Source organism: Seriola aureovittata, chromosome 21 (assembly GCF_021018895.1).
Source record: "Seriola aureovittata isolate HTS-2021-v1 ecotype China chromosome 21, ASM2101889v1, whole genome shotgun sequence".
NCBI classification, from domain to species: Eukaryota; Metazoa; Chordata; class Actinopteri; order Carangiformes; family Carangidae; genus Seriola; species Seriola aureovittata.
Window position 1 is genome coordinate 16,297,250 of NC_079384.1, and position 21,993 is coordinate 16,319,242.

Here is a 21,993-nt window from a genome sequence, read left to right on the forward strand (position 1 = left end):
CATAGTTAGTCTCTTGTCCACTAAGAACGGTTTACAGTAAGCATATCTCTCACACTGAGACACTATGCAACCTTTATGAGTTATTACAAAATCCACTTAACAGTGATTCAGCAATTTCACAGATACATTCCAGTTAATTCTACCACACTTGCAATGTTTGAAAACAAATAAACAATTTTATTCCGTTCAGAAATTAAAACCAAAGTCTCAACATAACAGCAACACAATAAAAATTAAAACATTTTATAAATACCATTGATACAAATTCAAAAAGTATCTTTAGCCTCCTGTATCAAGAGTCTGAAAGCACAAGTGATGTAATCCATGCTATAATTGCTTCTCATGACGTCAGTGTTTTGTGTTTTAACTCCAATCTTCTTCCTCTTTTTGTCGCCAGTCCTCTTTCTTAAGTGGAGGAAACAAACTTGTTTTGCATGGCCTTCTGTGACACTATGAATTGTCATTTCCAGATATTCCCGCTTATTTATCCAATACATGGTCAGAATATCCACTTGTTCTTTAAATTTGCACTACAGGAATCAGGGCCTCTGTCATGTGACCTTTGGTCAGGGTTTTCTGGGCCTTTCTCTCAGCAGCTCTGGCCACTCCTGGTTTCTTGAACAGAGATAACAGGTCAAAAATAACAGGTCAAAAAAACGGTTTACATACAATACTATATACAGCATACTGACTGTGATACAAAGTTCTTGACTTGTCTGTGCTGCCTGATTAACAAAACAGGGACTGTCAGGTATGTTTTATTTCTAACTGTACCTCTGTTTGTAGTTTGAGACTGTCAGTAGGTGGAGAACTGTGGGCCATAAGTGGAGGATTAAATAAATGTTTGCTCAGCAACCAGTAGGTCTTATGAGACCCTTTACCCTGTCATGGACACAAACACACTGGTCAAAAACATGTCAAACATAGGCTGTACATCTTATTGAAAAACACACAGATTTTTACTGTAAGTCACCTTCATTTCAATTTCTCCTCTTTCCTCCAGCTCAAAAGATCCAGCCTGGACAAGAATGTCTGCAGTGCATTGAGATATGTGAATCTTCAGGGCTGTGTAAAACATACATTAGTGTTAAAGCTTTAAACACGTAGGACAGCTGAAAAATGTCATAAACCTTGAATATGTGTAGCAAATTTATGGCAATCTATCCAACAGTTATTGATATATGTCTCTCTGGACCAAAATGGTGGACCGACCGTCCATTTAACGAATGCACCATCACTTTTCTAGGATTCATTCATTCAATACACTCCCACTTACACTCATAATGAAACTATATTTATTTAAAGTCTTATGCGGAAGGTTTAAAAAATGAAATTATAACGCTGCTGGTCTCAGAATAAATATAGCAAAGCTTCAGTTCACTCACGTAGGCTGTTACTTTCCATCCGAGAAGCCATGTTCACTGTGTCTCCAAACAGACAGTAGCGAGGCATAGTGGTGCCAACCACTCCAGCAACCACTGGCCCTACAAAACCCAAACAAACTGTCTTTACAGATTTTTGAAATTCTGAAATGTCAAATGTTTGTACAAACTTCAACAAAGGCCTTGCCCAGCATTAAGTCATGAGGGCCAATTGTTAACCAATTCCACCTCTTCCAAATACCTTCCAAAAGAAATGAGGAAGCAGCAAAAGCAAATTTTTTTGATGAGATTTAACTGGTTTAGTTGGTTGGTACTGTCTTTTACCAGAGTGTATTCCAATGCGAATTGAAAGACTCTCAGTAGGCATATGGCGGATTCTGAAGACCTTGATGGCACTCAGGAAATGCAGAGCCATTGTTGATATTTCCAACGCGTGCTTATTGCCATTGCTGATAGGTAGACCACTGGCTACCATATATGCATCACCAATTGTTTCCACCTAGTAAAGAGAGAAAGAGAAAGTCTTACAGACAATTTTTAAAGTAATGATGATTTGAATAATGATTTTTTTTAATATTTATAAACCAGCACAACTAAATTAAAACAATTTAAAAGGTGCAATGTGCAATTAAATTTAAAAAATCTTAAAAAGCATTTTAAGATTTAACATTTCACTTTTTGGGAAATGTGACTGCTTTTGAGGTTAGGTTAGATTGATATTACTCTTGTGTCTGTATGGTAAATGTAAAGCTATCTATCTGCAATAAAAATGAAACATATAACAGAGATATTCAAGTCACCAACAAACTAATGTCTCATCTAAAATGCATACTGCTGAAAGAGAATCAAAATCTGTTGTTTTGTCATACTTTGTAGACATCGTACATCTTGATTATGTCGTCAAAGAGGCTATAGAGGTCGTTCAGGAACGTGACCACCTCCATCGCAGAGCTGACAGAGCACATGGACGTAAAACCCACGATATCGGAGAAGAAAATGGTCACCATCTCGTAGCTTTGCGGCGCCACCGACTTCCCCGCCATTAGCTGATCAGCAATGTACCTACAACCATTGAGACAACAGCGCTGACAAGGTAAGGGTGTCGGATTCTACTCGCTTGTTGATGTAGTCATGGATGCCCATCCAACTGGTGGCACTGTGGTCATATTTTTTGAACGGGGTTAACATGAATTGCTAATTTCATCCATTTCATGACTGACAGCATTAAGACAAAATATGATATTGATCATTTTGATGCAGTTACATCTGGTGGTACCTTGGTAACATGCTGGACAGAAGCTTGTCTGCTCGGGCCTTCTCTGCTGTGAGCTGATTGGTCCTCTCCTCCACCACCTCCTCCAAGTGATTTGCATATTTCTCCAACTTATCCACCATATTATCCAGTATATTTGCATGACTACAGTACAGAAAATCATGATCACCTCCGTTAAGGAGTTTCTGGTCGAGTTTGTTCATTAGTTTGCAGGAAATCTCAAAATTTTGGTAAATTTTGCTGAAATTCATTGGAAAGTAAATATTTGGGTCAAGGTACAAGTGATTATTTTTGGGGCCTAAATGAGAGACAGGGAGAACAATTTATTTTCTCACAGTATTTTGAGTCTGACCTGTCTGGGCTGGTGTCCTTCAGCTGTCTCCGTATCAACCCAAAAGGTGGTCGGTGATCAGGGTTTTCACTCCAGCAGACCCTCAGCAATGTGTTGATGTTATCATCACACAGCTGCTCAGACAGCCCCGGTCGGAGGAGTTCCCCTTGGCAAGGCGTCCGCAACTGCCTAATAATCTCTGGAGAAAACATATAGCAAGAAGCAGGAATTGTTGTGTTAGAATTTTGGGATTTTGAGCTCAGATATTTTTAATCATGTTCTGTGGTAATGTTGGTCTGTAAGCCTGCTAAAGTAAGACTGTGAACATGGTAGACATTATGCTAGGCAGAATGTTTGCGCTTTCATTGTGATCATTTAGTACTATAGCACGTCTTGTTTTTCTTACATAGTGCAGCCAATCACTGGCTCCAGAGAAGCTTAGCTTGTACTATTAGGCTACTGTTAATTCAGTCAATTCACATGGCAAATTTTAGAGGGAAGATGCAAAGACCTGTCTCCATGTGATGAAAACGTTTCAGCTTGGGGAAAGGTTGCTGTGTTTCTCGTTCAGTCAGAGCCTTTGTTTGGACTATTTTCAGTCAGTCAGGTAGATTTCAGACTAACTGTCCAGAGAGGTAAATTTAAATGTAATAGACTGATGATCTGACTTTGGTCTTTCTGCCTCACCTTTGGGCTCCAGGTTGAAGTCATAGTATGGGCCAGCCTTAGAGTTGTACATGAGTTCCCACATGATGATGGCAAAGCTGTAGACATCACCTTTGGGCGTCCCTTTGGCCGGGACACCAACTTGTCTCAGAAGCTCAGGGGCTGTCCAGTACATCTCTACAACAACAGTTAATAATAATAATAATAATTACTTCAAACATTTTAGTTCCTCGTGGTTTAATAATCATAAATGTAAATATATTTAAGATTAAACCTATATCACAATGTGAGTCCACACATTGACCTTCATAATTGGGGTTTTCCAGTGAGATTATTTTGTTTTTGAACTCCCACAGTCCGAAGCCAGAGAGTTTGATCTGGAGTCGACTATCCACCAGACATGTGTTTGGTTTCAGGTTCCCATGAAATTTGAGGTTACTCTTGTGAATGAACTCCATTCCCTAATTCACAAATAAACAGATTTAAACCATGAAAAGTTAGAAATTATAATGTATTTTCATAATTTTGCCACATAAAAGTCAAAAATCAGTCATAGCCAATACAATAACTGTAGTTTGTCGGTTTTAAGGGTCAGTAAGCAAATTTCAGTTTAAATTTTTGGACATATTTGTTGTATTTTTGTTTTACACTGGATACAACAGGTCAACATCAAGACTTATGCCCCATTTCTAAAGTCCTGGTTAGAGCCCCGTGTAGTTTTATGAAACTTGTGAAACTGTATTAAACGAATTAGGTGTCTTTCCAACAACTAACTTGTGGCAGTAACTTAAAGATGCTGCATAAATGAATTGACTCACATTTACAATGTCATAAGCAAAAGAGAGTTTAAACATCCCATCCAGATCAATCTCTGAAGCCTTTAAAACATCCTGCAGGAAAAATAATAATACCAAAGAGTAAATAACCTTATGCAAAATTAGTTTTTTCAAACAATTCATAATTGGGTAGAGTGACAATGTTTAAGAGAAGTGCAAACAAATGCTTTACAATATGAAGTAAAAGTATCTGTATCTCACTTGGTACAGGTTGCTACACTGACCTTCAGGCTGCCTTTCTTGCAGTACTGGGTGACCAAACAGACATTCGGTGGTTCGATGCACACACCAAAGAACTGCACCAAGTTCTCATGTTTCATCTCTTTCATCTGTCTTAAAGAGGTTAAGATGGTTAGGCACACAATATTATCATTTCATGGATGAACAAAAATATTCACCGTCACTTTTAAGCTAAAGATTTGTTTAAGTTTGTTTCGTCTCTGACATCTTATGAACATTACATGTGGCTCTGTTTAATTAGTTATAATTTAGCTGTATTTTATGATACAAATAAATACAAAAAAATAAGAACCAAAAAAAATCAAAAAATATGTTTGGTCTAGAACAACGTGAGGAACTTAACCACACTGAACTCCATGATAATTGAAGGCTTCTGGAAATTACAGCTAACATGGTTCTTGATGTACTTGATGGCCACTTGATTCCCCTGTAAGGAAATGAAAAATGACATTAGCCAGAAGGAGGTAGACTTTTATTTGTCTTGAACTACAATGACTTTTGTCATTTTGTGGATTCAATCGAAGACACATGCAAGTCTGTCGGATTGATGTTTTAGATATCTGAGGACTCCTCAGACAAACAGCAATGTGTTGATAAAATCTGCACCCATAACACACAGTTTAATGAAAACCCCCAAAAAGATTATACTGGTTTCACTTTGTGTGAGTTACTCAGTTTGCTGACTTTATCAGGCCTTTTCCAGAACAAGAACCCCCGTAAGGTCTAGGTTCAAGCTTCTGCCTTGATTGATTTGATTTAGGTTTTTGGATTGAATTTGGATTTACATCCTGAGCATACCGAAAGTTAGGTTTAGGAACTTAGCCTCAAAGTGGAGGAATTTGCAGAGGAAACGAATCCATCACAATGACTGTCTTTACGTTCCTGCAATGTAAAAGGCCAATAAGAATCTTCCATACTTCTACCATTAACCTGTGATTGCCAGTTGTGGCCATTGTTCATACAAAGTTAAACAGAGTCATTTTAAACTTTGAATAACACTGGTACCTGATAGAGACCTATTGTGGTGTAGACAGTTTCCCTCCCTGTCTTGTCCTTCAGGCCGTAGCTGTTGTTGGAGAAATTAGACTGAGAACCCCCACTCCCGCTCTGACTGTTTGTGGTGCTTAGAGATAAAGCCTGAACTCCCTGGAGGAGACACAAATACACCAAACACGCATGTGAAAACAAACACACACATAAACATTCGTTGAGCGGACAACACATCTTTCTTTAGTGCTCATACCAAGGGCTCCCTAATAATGGTGATGTCGCTGTAGTTGATGAGCCACCAGCAGGAGTCATCGAGCCTCGTCTGGAGTCGTAACTTTTGCTGAATGAGGACCCCGATGCACAAAACCGCAAGCACACCGACCACGGGGAAGGTCACAAGCAGGGCCAGCAGGGTGATGTCTGTGTCCCATCAAGACAGTAAATAATGAAGGTGGTTAGCTTGGCCTGAGTGTAGAGTATGAACTCCTATAAAAGAGGTTTTTGTGGTTAGTGTTGGTTTAAAATGAAGCATTTCTGGTAAGTCAGTTTGCTAGTTTACCACTGATCAGCCATTCACACGCTTCATTGTTGAAACCACATTCTGGTTTGTCAGAAGGAGGTCGTCCTTTGGGCCAAACCACAGAAGCAAACATGGACGTTGGTCTGAAATGACATTTTTTTTTTGTATTTGATGATGGAAAACATCTTATCAAAGATAAAATCAAAAACAGTTTGATGGTATAAATGTGTTTGTTACCGGATATTTTTGGTGTGACTGTCAAAATGGAGAATTGGCACAAACTTGGTGTCTCCTTGATGCTGCAGGTCATAAATGGAATAGTCCACATTTCGCTCCCCGTCCTCGTCAAAGTGGACCAGTCCTGAGGCACCTGTGGCGACAAGCCGTTACTGCATCAAACTGTCTTTGAAAATGATGTGCTACCCTTGTGTTTGAGTGTTTGGGTAGAGGGTTAGGGCATGATACAACCTTTTAAAAAAGTTTTAGTTTGACATATTTGTTTTTGAGATTTCTGCCTCCAGAGATGGAACTACTTTCGACCAAAAAAATAGTCCCAATATGAAAACAGTTTACAGTGAGTTGATAACCCAGAACAATTAGGATAATGTTTCTATAAAAGTTAATTGCGGGGAGCACCATAAACAGTTTTGCATTACTATTTGCATGAACTGGCCTTTTAATGCATCTTTAGTTTTGATATGGTTATTCAACACACTAGCTAATGACAGAAGAAGTCTACACTAGGAAAAGCAAAGCAGTGGGTTTAGTGTAAAAAGTGTTTGTGGACTTTGCATACGTGGTGTTGCAGTATTTATTAAAGCAGCTACCAACCATAAAATCGAATCTTGCTTTTATTTTTCAGTCTCTGCAACAGCTCCCGCCCATCACGAGGGTCTTTCTCGTCTTTAAGGACTTCCTTCAGCCCCATTGCATAGAGAAGCACGGCGTCATGCAGGTAGGCCGCGTATGGGCTCACCTGAAATAACAGAAATGAATGTGAAAGTGTTTACATTGCAACACCCTCATAATATATGTCTGAGTATCACGGGTGCTTACCTCTTTTATAGATGTCAGGTTGCTCCTGAATGGGTGTCCTTTCAGTCTTTCAAAAACTCGCTCAAAGAAGTCATAATACTCGTAGCCTTCGTAGGGTTTCTGGCCAATGATAAAGGCCATGTCAAAAGCTCTCATGGTAGCTTGGTCTATGTTCATGGCATATTTCCACAAGTTATCCTGCTCAGGGAAAAAGATTCATATGACATACATGCAAAACAGATTACTATAGAGATATGGAAGTTTGATCATTTGATAGGAAAGAAAGAAAGAAACTTCAGACTGTACATATGTGGATAACAAGCTGTCTAATTAAACAAAATAAGTGTCTCTACACTGCAGTGCAAAAACAATGGATGGACCAACTGCTGAGGGTTCTGACTCTTTCCCGAGACCCATTAGCTTTAGCACAATATCAAGTGCAATTTTAAGACTCCTTTCACTAGATTATCGTTTTAAAATGAGTCAGCTGGAAACTTTAAAAAGTCAGCTGGAGATGGTATTTTCAAACAACCTAGTGGAGCTAACGTTAGTTTAATTAGCTTGCTGACTACAGCTGGTAATATAGAATATAGAAGACAATAATGAAGATGTTTTAATAAGAGAAGATAAAATATTGACGCAAAATGACATAAAACAAGACAGCCATTCAAATGTTTTGTTTTTTTTAGCCCCGCCCCCGTGTAACTGTGTTTTTTAAGGTTTTACTCACCACAGTGCCACTGACCTCAAAATGCTGCACCAGGAAAAACACGTAGTCACCGTTCATCAGTCCCTGTCGTGCAGCCTCCAGCAACAGAGCCATCGAGTCCTCTTTGTTCGACAGCACCACAATTACTGGAGGACGGAGGGTCACAGGACAGCAGTTATAAATACATAAACAGTAGCGAAATCAAAGGTAAAAATGTGGTTATACGTGGTTACACAGAAATACTTTTCCCACCTCTGGCGACTGTCGAGATGTACTTCATATTTTGATAAATGAGCTGAGGATTGCTGGTGTCAAACTGGACGGCTGCAGTCAGTTTGAATTTAGCCCTCAGTGGACCCTCAACTGTTTTCCACAGGGCATCCACTTTGTCCCAGGTGTTTGAGTCTAATCCCCCTCCGATCATCGCCACATGGCTCCACCCGAAGAACTCCAGTGTCTTCACCAGGACCTCTGAGCTTCGCTTAAGAGGGGGAATGATTTTGATGTAGGAGTCATAGATATCGCTGTTGTCCATTTTGGAGGATTGTCCAACAAAGCCGAACATGGGGATGTTCCATGTTGATGCGATGAGACCAGTGACCTAAAAAGCAGCAGTAATGTGCAGTAAAGACTGTAAATCTCAAGTTCAGTTTATTAGAAAGGGACAGAGAAAGTGCAGGGATCTCTGCATCAAATATTTATACTTTTTTCATTTAAATCTAATTTAAATTAATCTTTATTTCTTCCTGTTTATGTTTTTTTCCCCATTATGACAGGGACAAGGTAATAACATTGACTAATGCTGCATACCCCAACATTTATATCATAAGGTAATGTAGCTTTCAATGCCCATTCCTAAATGGTTTTTAATGTAAATACACACAGCTCCACAGGGCTGAAACGCTTTACTTAAATACAGTAACAATAATGTCATATAAAGATACTTACTATTATTCAAGTAAAGTATTGAAGTATTATTACTACTGATTCAAACATTCACAGTATGCCATAGTTGGACAGGTACAGCTCAGTTGAAGTATTGTTGTTGGGATGTTTGATAATATGTCCAAAAGAATCATATTTTACATTATATTTTATATATTGATCAAACATCATAAAAGTTTTATATGCAAAGTAATTGGTAAACAGCTATGTCAGATAAACGTAGTGGAGTACAAAGTACCATGTTTCCCTCTGTAATGTACTGGAGTAGAAGTAATCTGTACTTAAGTACAGTCCTTGAGTAAGTGTACTTTGTTACTTTCCACCTTCCAACAGCACCTGATCATCTCCTGACAGGTGTTTCTGTTTTTGTCTAACACAAGCTGAATAACAGTCTCTCATTATGATGTAATACAGTTCAACAACATAAACTGCAGCCTCCAAAATGATCACACAGTTGAATCAACACTTCTCTGTACCACTTTCCGATAAGGCACCATTTATAAAGGGTTTATTTATTAAGCTGTAATTAATCAATTTATTGATGTTAATAAATAATTTACTAATGCTTTATACATCCTTTATAAAACCTTAATTAGAACAACTTCTGGGTTGCCAGACTGTGGAAAATCCTCCTTCATCATGACACTGTGCTCGTCTTTTTTAACTGTAACTGTAATGTCATTAATGAGACCTCTCCTCTGGACTATTTGAATTAGAAATCCTTTATAGATGGTGCCTTATCAGAAAGTGTCAGTGACCCACCTGTCAACGAAAACTTAAACTTAATAACCTTATAACTTATAACCTCCATGAAGGTATAGCATTAGTTTTATCTACATGTTCCTAATAAACTGGCAATTGGCTTGTAAACTGAAGAGAATTTGACTAAGCACAGAAATCCTCCAATGCATCAGTTACCATTTTCCATTTTTACACACATCACGTCACATCAGAAGAGTTCATACCTCGGCCTCTCCTGGACACGCTGGACCAAAGAGCGCAGACACGTTGTCTTTCCACACCTGCTGAATGAAATCTCCCAGGGAAACTTTGGGATTACAGTCTGTGTCTGTGTACACAAAATCCAGACTGTAGTTCCCCAGGAAGGAGGGATTTGAGTTCACCTTCTCCACGGCTATCTGCATGGCCGAGCCCAGCCGCAGGGCGCTGAAGGGGAAGGACGTGTTCCAGGGAACCTGGAAGCCAATGAGCAGCTTTTGTGGCTGAGACCCATTTGTGCTGTTATTAATGACAGCAGCAGCAGCAGCAGTTAACATAAGTGTGAAGTGAAGCACCAATGTGTGGCTCATGTCAGAATGATGTACCACCCTCGACATACCTCTCATATTATTAGTTGTTTGATGCCACAGGGCTTAAATACCCAACTTCCCTGGTGATGCTGGGCAGATGTTTAGGGAGGAGACAATGTAAATGTGAGGATGAGAGTGGGAGGTACAAAGAGGCATTAAGTCATCAGTGTGTCCTACACCAGACTGTATGTTCTTGTAAACTCGTGTTGTATAATATCCCATCATTAAATTCAGTGGATGTCTTCAGAGAAAACAGACCACTACTCTCAAAGTATAGTGCTTACAGTAAAGAGTAGAATTACATCTGTATTTGGGCTGCGACTAACTCTATTAATAGATTAATACCTTAGCTTCAAAAATGCTCTTTTTTCTTTTCCAACATGACATCTACGGATGTCTTTTTTTGTCTGATCATCAGTGCAAAACACAAACATATTCAATTTGAATTATAAAACAGGAAAATGAATGAAATCTTCATATTAAAAGCTGACCTTTTTTTAATACCTAGAAATGACTGACAAAAGATCGACTATAATAATAACTGACCAGTCGCTGCAGCTTTAACCTGTGTAGTTCGATGGCTCATGTGTAACTTTTGCTCTCGGCCGAATCTTTGATTTTATTGTGTAATACTAATTAAGTCAGATTTGTCAAGATAAGCCCCTGATTAGTATATCAAGTATGTTTAGTATAGATTAGTTTATCAAGTATAGATCAGTAAATTTCAAAGGCACCACGTCCGGTCTGCCTTTAGTAATCGCTCATAAATCCAGTGTCAAAGTTCATCACAGTCTTTTTATCTCTAAAAGGGACAAACTTCCACTGCATGCAAACACACACACACACACACACACACACACACACACACAGAAGAGGGGGGAGTGGAAAATGACTGTAGACTGTTTTATTGACAGAACATGAGCTAATTTAATTAAGAAAATAATGTTTTAAAAGGCAAAAGCCAAAGTGAGAACTGTGCTGTAGATCTCCTGGGAGTGTTATCTGCAGGAACAAGGCGAGGCTGGCAGGCTGAGCCTTGTTGGGTGCAGAGGAGTTGCTCACACCTGTGTGCAGTTTAAAGGTGCTAATGACGACAGGTGGGCAGATTGTACATTAGTGGTGTTGCTGGCTTCAGCTGCTTTTTCCCCAGGTGATCTCTGCTCAGCCTGGCCCCAAACCGCCTCTGCTAATCCCACCAGGTAACTTCTCAAATCTTCTCCTAATGAACCTTTACCTCCATCTCACTGTCCTGCAGAATCAAAGCCTTCACACAAGAAAACATGTTGGGAGTTCAGCTTTGTGTTTGTGCTCTGTTGAGTGACTATATGAAGCTTAGAGAGGATAAGTGTTTGTCCAAATGTAATCTATGTATCTGTCCTTCACTTAAAGTTGAAAAAGAAACTCAACTAACAACTTTCAAACACATGATTAATTAGAGATGATTCATTTTTCAAGAAATTATATAAGTGTTGGGAAGACACACATACCACAGACAGTTTCTCTCTTGGAAATAAAAAGTTTTATTCAAACGCAAGAAAATGCAGCATTCAAATCAATACTGAGTGGTTTTGTTGTTGCTGCAAATGTTTTGCTTTGTCTCTGTAATCAGTGTGATTAGGTGTCATTCAGCTGGTTTCTCTCAGTCTGGTGTTCAGCTTCAAGTAACAGACAGAGAGGCTTTACTGAATCTGATAACACGGTTCTCACAAGTTTTTGTTTTTCAATCAGGCTAACATTGGTAACGGTGTTAAGGTGTTGTCTTTTGAGAGTGAGAGCGCAGATCTGGGGCCAGTTTATCAAAGATAGACTTTGTCTTAATTCAAACTACAATAATAGTCAGACTGAATTCATCTGTTGCACAACGCTGTCTAGTTCTCGACTGTTTTAATCAGGACTAATTTACTATCAGTTCTGGGTAACTTGAGGCTTCTCCTGAAGTAAAAAAAAAAACAAAAAAAAAAAAAAAACAAACACACGGCTCCTTTCACTTGAGCAGAATGATTTGTGCTGTGGAAGAGTCCAACAGTTATAAGGACATTTCACTTGGTAAAGTCAGCAAAAGATTGTTAACAATACAATAAACCTGAACACAGCAGGATTGTGTTGTACCAGCTGTTTGAAGCCTAAACACAAACTTGGTGAAGGATTTATATTCCTTCCAAAGTTCTTCAAAGTAGTGATTTTCTATATCAGGTTGGACGACTTGGAATGTCCTGGGCTGTTGTTGCATTAGACTGCATTCATTTTAGTGACGTCTACCTATTAATGAACTGGCAACTGAGTTACACAGCAGCGAGGGGACATCGTCAGTTGTTCTCACTTGTCCTAAGAAACTGTCCTTGTCCTCACGGAGTTGCCAAAAATACGGAGTCCTGTCACTTTAAGAAACCACAGCATCACAGGTCTGCAGGGCTCTGAGATTTTGTGTTACTGGATGTCTTTGTGAAACTGTACAGAGGTTAAACTCACAAACTGTAAATAACTTCTGTACCGTTTGTCTGAACTAATGTAATTTTTTGTGACACTCCACATGTTATTTACATGCTATGATAAACGGTAGATAAGAGTGACTTTTCAGCAGCTGCAGCATCTTGGTCGTCTCAGACATTGCCTCAGATAAAGTGTTAAGTTTATCTGGACTGAAATCAAAGTCATTTATTGGTTGGCAGAAAAAAATGATCAGCTTTTGTAAAATGCATAATATACACCTATAATTTAATGACACATTCTGTGCTTGTGTTTTTTTTGAATCAGTGGAAGTAATGGTGGTCAAGGTTCAAAGGTTCATTTTAACTGTCAGACTTTTTTTTTTTTTTTTTTTTTTTAGTTTTCAATCTGTGTGTGTTGCCCTTCAGAGCAGCAGAAGAGGCTCTGCTGTGCACACACACTCCACCACACACCTGCCTGTCAACTAGCAGCTGAGAGGAACACCTGAGAGGACCAACAGCAGGTAGGAGAGGCAACGCTCACTTTAACCGACCTATTCTGTCAGCAGGGTCCACTCTTACCGACTAATAATGGGTTTATCAGATGTGTTGTATGGCAGCCAAAAAATTGATTATTCTGCACTGAAATTAAAACTATTGGTTGGTATAGTGTTTTTGTGAGTTTTGACACCAGTTTCATATTGATATTTAATTAGCATGTTATTTTTAAATGCTGTCAATGGCCACGCAAATGCCATAAAACATGCTTGATATGTTGTCATAAAATAGTTGACCTTGATCTTTTGTAGTTCACAACTATGACACATGATCCCATATGTCTCAAAGGTTAAGAACTTTATTTTATGTATATTAAGATGGGGGGGGGGTAATCATTTATAATGTCTTCATGTATTATCTTATTATCTTTATCTCATGCAGAATCGGTTTAACAGTAGTTTCACTCATTGCCAATGTATGTAAATACTCAAATGTCAAGTTAAGGCTGGACTGTAATGTTGTTCTAAGCTTTCATGGGTTGGACTCTATCTTGAGTGATTAGAAAGAAACTGTTGCTCAAGTTATGTTGACTTTGACCTCAAGTGATTGCGGAGGAAACATTTAAGAGCTGTGTCAAGGAGCCAAGCATTGCATAATAGGACTATATATCTTCAATATGGAAAAGTTTTAGACTGAAATTGGCTTTATTCATCAGCCTCTCTCTGCATCCCAGCAGACTTCGCACCATGGAATTCCTTATCCAGTTGCTGTTCTCCCCTCTCCCGACCCCGGCCATCATCTCGCTGTTTGCACTGGCAGCCGCCACCCTGTTTTACCTCAACACACGACCCAGTCCTCTCCGCAGCCCGACTGACCTCAAACACCAAACTCTGGGGATCAAGGTATAGAGTGCCGAACCATCGGGTTTTTCGTCCATTCATGAATGTGTCTGGGCATTCTGATATTTTATTGTGAAGTGGAAATGGTGAATAGTGACATGTCATTTCACAGCTTTATCCTTGGAATAATGGGTTTGTATAGCAGACAGGAATTATTGATGAGCATTTCTATGGAGGTTCACTTCACTGTATGAAGTTAAGCATGTTTAACAGTTCACCAGTGAAGAGCTTCTGCTTGACGTCCTCAGGATGGAGCAAGAAAGACTGCTTTGCTTGAGGGCAACAACAACCTGATGTCGTTCTGCTACGAAGACGCCAAGACCCTCTATGAGGTTTTTCAGAGGGGGCTAAGAGTTTCAGGTGATGACAACTTTTCTTGACTTTCTCTTACTGAGGCTTCTCACAGGTGGGCCTTCATGCTTCCAGCCGCCTATTAGTGTTTCTGTGATACTCTAGCAGTTTATGAAACCTCTCCTTTTATCACTTGTAAGCCATTCCATTTAAATCAGTGACCATCTACACATTTGTTATCTTTTTGAAGTTTCACCCTCCACTGTGTGAATTCCATTAGGATGCTGAAGTCACTGAGTCTGGCCAAGCAAATAGTCTCCAAGTACAAACAACTACAGTAAATTTAAGAGCAAATCATTATACTAGGCTGAGCCATCATTGTCACTAGCTTTTAGCAGTGGATACACAGCACATTACTACTTCTTTAAAGGCTAATGAAAACCTGTGACAGGAACGTACATACTGTGATTACTGTTGCAGCAGAGCTAGTAACCTTATGTGTAGTGCTTGTATAGGCTGAACTGAACGTAGCGGCTTGAACCAGCAACAGACTGAACATGGTACTGAACTGTAAACGGCGAGACTGAGCGCTGAACATTGTGAATGGTGATGCATTCACTGACCATTCGTACTGAAGAGCTTTTTTTATGGCTGCTGCGAGCACTTCAGATTATCCCCGGCAAAGGGAATTTGTAATTTACACCATGGTTCCTGTACAAACGATATAATAAGATAGAACTTTTTCTCATAGTTCCAGTCTTTACGGTAAGCTAAGCTAATCATCTCTTTGTTTTAGCCTCATATTTAATGTGCAGAGGTATGGTATCAATTATTCTATTTAACCCTCTGCAAGAAGGTAAATAAACCTATTTCCCAAAAATATTCTTCACATAAAGGGCCTCATGGTCAATTGACACATCTAATCTATTAGATTAAACTCTTTTATTATATTATTATAATGATGATGATGATGATGATAATACAGTGCATGTAGTTTGATGTTGGCTCCATGTCTTGTTTGCAGGCAATGGACCCTGCTTGGGCTACAGAAAACCAGGAAGGCCGTACCAGTGGCTGAAGTACAAACAGGTAAAACATACATCATCATTAGTAAACATGGAGAACATGGCCTGCTGTGAATTTCAACTCACCTTCTTACTCCACTTCCTCTTGATGAAGGTGTCTGACAGGGCGGAGCACCTGGGGTCAGGGCTGCTTCACAGAGGCCTGAAGCCAGACCAGGACACTTTTATCGGCATCTTTGCCCAGAACAGACCTGAAGTAAGTGATGTCTTGGTGTTCGTTTTGTAGAGAGGTCACTTTCAGTTTGACCTGCAGTACATGCCTTAACTTCTTGTCTTCGTTCGCAGTGGATTATTGGTGAACTGGCTTGTTACACCTACTCCATGGTAGCAGTTCCCCTGTACGACACCCTGGGTCCTGAGGCTCTCGTGTTCATTATCGACCGAGGTAATTGGAGCTTCTCTCTGCCCTCTTAATGCTGCTAATTACAGAGCTGGGTCGGAGTCCAGTACCTCTCTGGTCCCCACAGGGATTTGTATCAAGAGTGCTCTAATCTCCTCATACTTCGTTATTACACCCTCTCCTTCAATTTTTTTCTTGTCCTTTTTCATCTGATCACTTCTGGACAATTTATCACAACATAAAGAGCATGACTGTTACTGTAAATCTGCTGTTATAATGCTGCTGCTCTGGCTTTTTATGAATCCTGTTATTCTATGAATCTTAACAGTGTTGACATACTTGCCTCATAACGGCACTGGTGTCAACTTGCCACTTATTTGCACTATATAAATTTTACTGGCGATATGACTCAATCTTTCTTTCTCTCTCTCTCTCTCTCTCTCAGCGGAGATCTCCACAGTGCTTTGTGACAACCAAAATAAAGCAGAAACCCTGCTGCAGAACCGGGAAAAAGGCCAGAGTCCCGTTCTCAAAACTATCGTCATCATGGACCCTTTCAACTCCGAGTTGGTCGAGAGAGGAACCAAGTGTGGGGTGGACATCGTGTCCATGCAGGATGTGGAGGTAATGGCATGCTGAGCACAAACAAGTGGTAACTGGTGACTCATTCCTCACTGGCGTCATCTGGAGAATGAAGAATTGTTTTAGATCTGTATTTGCAACTGTTGCTGTTCGAAGAAGCACAAACATTATTGGAAACACGTTTTGTTTTTTGTTCCCCAGGCTCTGGGGAAAAGTAATCTTCAAAAGCCAAGTGTAAGTTTCTGATATATCCATGTAATTGGTTTTAATGAGATTTAACAAGCTGCATGCTGCTCTGATGGCGCTGCTTTCATGTCCCCAACAGCCACCAAAGCCAGAGGACCTCAGTATTGTTTGCTTCACCAGTGGCACAACAGGTGATTTTTTTTTTTTTCATTGCATTTTTAGGGGATTTTATTTCATCTGCAGGGTTTGCTTTTTTTTTTTTTTAATAAATCAAAGAGGATGAAAAAGAACTTCACTAAAAACAACCCTGTGCCTCATGATGTTTTGAATCCCAAATGTGACTGCACAGAATGAGCTGTGTGATCATGAAAAGCAAGAGCAGCCATGGTTGAGTTTCACTTTGGTCACACTTGAGGAGGGAGGCCAGTGTTCGTCAAATGGTCCAGACTGAAACATCTCAACTACTATTTGATGGATAGCCATGAAATTTCTGTGCACACACACACATTTCATGGTCCCCAGAGGATGAGTTCTAATGACTTTGGTGATCCCCTGACGTTTCTTCTCATGCCACCACGAGGTTGACATTCGTGGGTATTTGAGTGAAATGTCTGAACAAATATTGGATGAACTTCCATTTTTAAAATTTGGCGCACACATCCATGGCCCCTCAAGTGTTGTATGCAAGTTAGCAAATAGTAGCTAAGCTGTTTAATTTGGGGAAACTTGCATGCATGGTTGTAGTATCCTAGTCTTATTAAATGCTGTATTTACATCCCTTGTGTTCCAAAGGCTCTACCTGGAATTAATTCTGTCTTAAAGGGCAAAATATTTAATTTCTGTATTTAATTCTCAGGAGACCCAAAGGGAGCAATGCTGACCCATGAGAATGTGGTGTCTAATGCAGCAGGTGTTGTCAAAAGCTTTGAGGTATCTATGATTTTAAAATTGGTACAGTTATATGTATGAATCCTCATGCTAATTTCAAATGTTTGAAGTGGAAACTTATTATCAATACTAGCTTTGCTAACAGAGACTGTGTGTGTGTCCCACAGACGTCAGTTGTTCCAAGTACCCAGGATGTCAGCATTTCATTTCTGCCTTTAGCTCACATGTTTGAGAGAGTTGTCCAGGTAAGAACTTGATCAGATCATAAAAGCCTGTTTACAATCCTTGTCTGTAAATGAGACTTTAGAGCATCCCTTAATGTGTTTCTTTAATGACTTTTTGTCTGATCTTGCAGACAGTGATCTACGGTTCTGGTGCTAAGGTGGGATTCTTCCAGGGTGACATCAGACTGCTGCCAGATGACATGAAAACCCTGCAGCCCACCATTTTCCCAGTCGTTCCACGGCTTCTCAACCGTGTCTATGACAAAGTTAGTAGACACAACATCCCTGCCTCATGTCTTTCTGCTTTAAACATCAACTCAAAATTTCCAGTTTCTTTCATTTCAAATTTTTTTAATTTATTTTTATTTAGGTCCAGAGTGGAGCCAAGACGCCTTTCAAGAAATGGCTTCTGAACTTTGCTGTGGAGAGGAAATACGCCGAAGTCAAGGAGGGCATCATCAGGAACAACAGCATGTGGGACAAGCTCATCTTCCACAAAGTTCAGGTACTACTTCTGTTCAAATAAATGCAGCTTATGTGACACAAACGACACAAATTCACTGAGAGTAAAAGTGCTTAACCTTCACTGTAGGAGTCTTTGGGGGGACGTGTGCGGGTCATGGTGACTGGAGCAGCTCCCATATCTCCCTCTGTGCTCAACTTCCTCAGGGCTTCTCTGGGCTGCCAGGTAATAAATACTTAATTCTTTCTCTGTAGTGTGTCGGGCAATCTGTTGATATGGAAGTGTGTCGTTGTCGCCCCCCCCCCTCCATTAGCAGGTCATGTTTACTTGACCTTGAATCACTTTTTTATTTTTATTTTTTTAATTTATTTTTTTATAAAAATGTCAGTTTAAGAATTTGTCTTCCCACTTAAACATGCACACCTCCTTAACTCTTAAAGCTAAATTCAGTACACAAAAGGCAGTATTTTCTGGGCTCTAATTTTGCTGCTTCTATTTGCAAACAAATTGGAAGGTTTTCAAGAAAATTGACCCAGTTCCTAAATCGTTCGTATGATGTCTGAACTTAGGTAAACTCGGAGGCGTCTCCAACAAAACACTGCTATAGTAATGCATGTGTGGGTGTTTGGGGAGTAGAGGGTTGCACAACAGTGACCAGCTGGTGCTGATTGCTTCATGTTGTCATGATAACCTGGTCGCACTGCTCTCACACCACTTTGATCTGACTGGTACGCTTTAGATCTTTGAGGCATATGGTCAGACAGAGTGCACGGCCGGCTGCACCTTCACCATGCCGGGAGACGCCACTTCAGGTACGTAGTTCAGAGGCAACCAGAGTTCAACCACTGTTTATATTTAGCTCAAATCGGACTCATTTTTAAGTGCTTCAACATTAAAATAGAAATTCAATTTTATTGATTAAATTATGCAGACAATTCATTGTTTGTTCCCTCCTTGCTAAATATATTCAAAGAAATGCTCTGACAACTGGTGCAGTATCTAAATAAAACATGGTACACGAGTGACCAAACCTTTTTTTTAACCACAGGACATGTTGGTGTGCCACTGCCTTGTAATATTGTGAAGTTGGTGGATGTTGAAGAAATGAACTACTTTGGTTCAAATGGTGAAGGGGAGGTAAGTTTATGCAACTTCAAAAGGTTGGGTTCGGGTTACTCAAGTGGACAGATCGCATTAACCTATGCTGAATTTGCTATTACCACTTCCAGAAAACTTTAAAAATGTGGTGATTCTCTGGCAAGTTCTGGAGGTATAATTAGTGGCTCTTCCTCTGTGGTGTCTAATTGGCTTTATGGACATTTAATGATATGCTCGGGAAGTGCATGTCATACTCTGTTCACATTTGAACATTTCTCAAACATTAAAACTGTTTTTTTGAAAATCCATAATTATAGATTCCAATGTTTTTAAAAGCTGCAGGAATATACAATCCTAAGAAGGTTTAAAGTAATGGTCCTATTCATCTTGCTCTGTATTTTTTACTTTTCCAGGTCTGTATCAAGGGTAGAAATGTGTTCAAAGGGTACTTGAAGGACCAAGAGAAGACAGCAGAGGCTTTGGATAAAGATGGTTGGCTCCACACTGGGGACATTGGAAAATGGCTTCCGGTAAGAGAAGCCAGTGCAAATCTTCTTTTCCCCGTCACCACTACATATAAATGAGTCAAGCGACTGGTGCCAGAGGGCTCCATCCAAAAACCTGGAGCAGAAGGGCTTGTGGTTGTACTTATTCAGACGGTATGAAGTTCAGTGTTTGAAGAAAATGGCTATCAAGTAGAACAAAGGGTTTCATAATTTTAAGTTTTGCAGAACAGATGATTTTATCTTTCTTTTGGGATCATTAATTTCTAGTTCCCTGGAAGGCAATGTCTTTACTGTGGGGGATAGAGGGAGGGAGGTGCTCCGTCTGGCACATAAAACCACATCTTGCCCTGTTTTTACATTTTGGATTTTGCTATGATTAAACAAGATAACAAATTGGTGCGCTTTAGCGGTACTGACAGACATGAGTGGTTTAAACTTCTCATCTTTTGGCAAGAAAGAAAATAAGTGCTTTTTCCAAGTGTTCAACTATTCAAGTAGGTCAGTAGGTAGACTCTTAAATTGATCCTGACACTTTATAATTTAACAGAGCTGAAATAATCTGTAAAACTTCCATCTTGCTTTTGTTTAGTGAGACATGGCAACGCAATATTAAACATTTAATGAGGTAATAAACGATTTGCTCATATGGTCAAAAGTGCTTAATTTTGCCATAAAAGGTAGAAAACTGTGGAAATCATTAATGTTCATACAGCAAAGATACAAAGACTGAAGTAGTTTCTGGAATCTGTTTGGTGCCAGACTGGAGTTCTGAAGATCATCGACCGGAAGAAGAATATCTTCAAGCTGGCTCAGGGGGAGTACATCGCTCCAGAGAAGATTGAGAATGTGTATGTACGCAGTGGACCTGTGGCCCAAGTGTTTGTGCATGGAGACAGCCTACAGGTATGTCAAACCCAGCATCTTCAGTCTGTGCGTATACAGCTCAACCACTCAGTCCCTCTGGTAATAACAGCTGCTTTTTTTTTTTTTTTTTTTTTTTTTTTTTTGGTATGTAGTCTTGCCTGGTTGCCATTGTGGTCCCCGATCCCGAGGTCCTGCCGGGTTTTGCCAACAATCTGGGGTGCCAAGGCTCCATTGAAGAACTCTGCAAAAACACAGTAATGTTTTTTGTCTTTCCTGCTCTTACACATGTTTGTAGAGGGGCCTTTCTCCTCTTAATAACTCTAACAGATAATCTGGGGTCACTATAAACTATAATACTGTATAAATGTCTCCTCAGGCTTACTTTTATACTCAAACTCCAGCGAAAGAATATCTGCAGTAAACCCAGTCATTAACACTAAAAGAAGCCAGTTGGACTGGTCTTGCACACTCGCTGTAAAACCCATAAGGAACAACGTCTGCAAATCTAATTGAATATTCAAAAAGTAGAGCAGTGTTGAATTGTTTTTCAGCTAAAGAATGACTTATTGGACTGCTTCTAACTGACCTTTTTTTGTTACAGGAAATTAAGAAAGCCATCCTTTCAGACATGACCAAACTGGGTAAAGAAGCAGGGCTCAAGTCCTTTGAGCAGGTAACGGCTCCTCGTGAATTCCCCAAGTGAAACAACTGTGTAGTCGTGCAAGTCAGATTATCAGGAAAACCTGCAGTTATCAGTAATTGTGCAATTCCAAGTTAAAGAAATGAATCATGCTAATTATTCTGTATATAATTAGTCTTAGTTGTGCTAGGACAAATTCTCACTTAAACTAAAACTTTAGGAGGTCATTAACATTTGAGCCCAGATTTCCTTCTGCTACACATTTCCCAAAACCTGCCTCAGTTCCCCCTCTAGTGGTTAGAATGAGCACTTCCTGCCTTAAAGGACAAACCTTTGACTCATTCCCTTTCCTCACAACCACAAATCCCCCTTCTCTACTTCTTATGCCCACTTTCTTGTCTTGTTTCATGTTGGTTGTCAATTTTATTTTTTTATTTTTTTTCCTCCTCCTCCCTCTGCAGGTGAAGGATTTGTACCTCCATCCAGAGCAGTTCACCATTGAGAACGGTCTGTTAACTCCCACACTCAAGGCCAAGAGGGCCGAGCTCAAAGCTCTCTTCCAGCCGCAGATCGACAAACTGTACGCTAACATCCAATAAATGGAATGAATAAACGCCACCAACCTACCTGTTTTTGTCTTTGGAGTCTGATTAAAACATGAATCAATTCACCTATTGTGCACTAGCCTTCCAAAATGTCCATAAAGAGACCGATCCACTGTGTGTTTTGGCTGTCATGGCACGAGGCCTGAGTCACCTGAGACAAT

General features: G+C 39.8%; 2 protein-coding genes across 4 annotated transcripts; one reads left to right on the plus strand and one right to left on the minus strand.

Moving 5' to 3' along the window:
• Positions 1 to 519: 519 nt before the first annotated feature.
• On the minus strand, positions 520 to 10,204 carry gucy2g (guanylate cyclase 2g). The gene is made up of 22 exons (XM_056366665.1): positions 9,893 to 10,204; positions 8,235 to 8,583; positions 8,004 to 8,128; positions 7,295 to 7,471; positions 7,070 to 7,214; positions 6,476 to 6,608; positions 6,278 to 6,381; positions 5,972 to 6,138; positions 5,734 to 5,874; positions 5,072 to 5,155; positions 4,713 to 4,817; positions 4,471 to 4,542; positions 3,957 to 4,113; positions 3,674 to 3,829; positions 3,008 to 3,185; positions 2,659 to 2,799; positions 2,252 to 2,444; positions 1,707 to 1,881; positions 1,386 to 1,484; positions 974 to 1,065; positions 775 to 882; positions 520 to 615 (listed from the first exon to the last, which is right to left on the minus strand). The coding sequence occupies exons 1-22, from the start codon at positions 10,202 to 10,204 to the stop codon at positions 520 to 522; spliced, it is 3,309 nt and encodes a 1,102-aa protein (XP_056222640.1).
• Positions 2,339 to 21,853, plus strand: acsl5 (acyl-CoA synthetase long chain family member 5). 3 transcript variants are annotated; one of them, XM_056366175.1, is made up of 23 exons: positions 2,339 to 2,475; positions 7,101 to 7,193; positions 13,065 to 13,187; positions 13,895 to 14,063; positions 14,309 to 14,420; positions 15,376 to 15,440; positions 15,531 to 15,632; positions 15,722 to 15,821; positions 16,222 to 16,400; positions 16,560 to 16,592; positions 16,684 to 16,735; positions 17,401 to 17,474; positions 17,600 to 17,677; positions 17,788 to 17,922; positions 18,027 to 18,161; positions 18,249 to 18,344; positions 18,859 to 18,931; positions 19,168 to 19,256; positions 19,631 to 19,747; positions 20,483 to 20,626; positions 20,740 to 20,841; positions 21,189 to 21,260; positions 21,689 to 21,853. In XM_056366175.1, the coding sequence occupies exons 4-23, from the start codon at positions 13,908 to 13,910 to the stop codon at positions 21,824 to 21,826; spliced, it is 2,052 nt and encodes a 683-aa protein (XP_056222150.1). In that variant the 5' UTR covers positions 2,339 to 2,475; positions 7,101 to 7,193; positions 13,065 to 13,187; positions 13,895 to 13,907; the 3' UTR covers positions 21,827 to 21,853. The 3 variants fall into 3 exon arrangements, with proteins under 3 accessions (XP_056222150.1, XP_056222149.1, XP_056222151.1); XM_056366174.1 differs by having other exon boundaries at positions 13,898 to 14,063; XM_056366176.1 differs by lacking the exons at positions 2,339 to 2,475; positions 7,101 to 7,193 and adding an exon at positions 11,357 to 11,436 and having other exon boundaries at positions 13,898 to 14,063.
• The last annotated feature ends 140 nt before the right edge of the window (positions 21,854 to 21,993 follow it).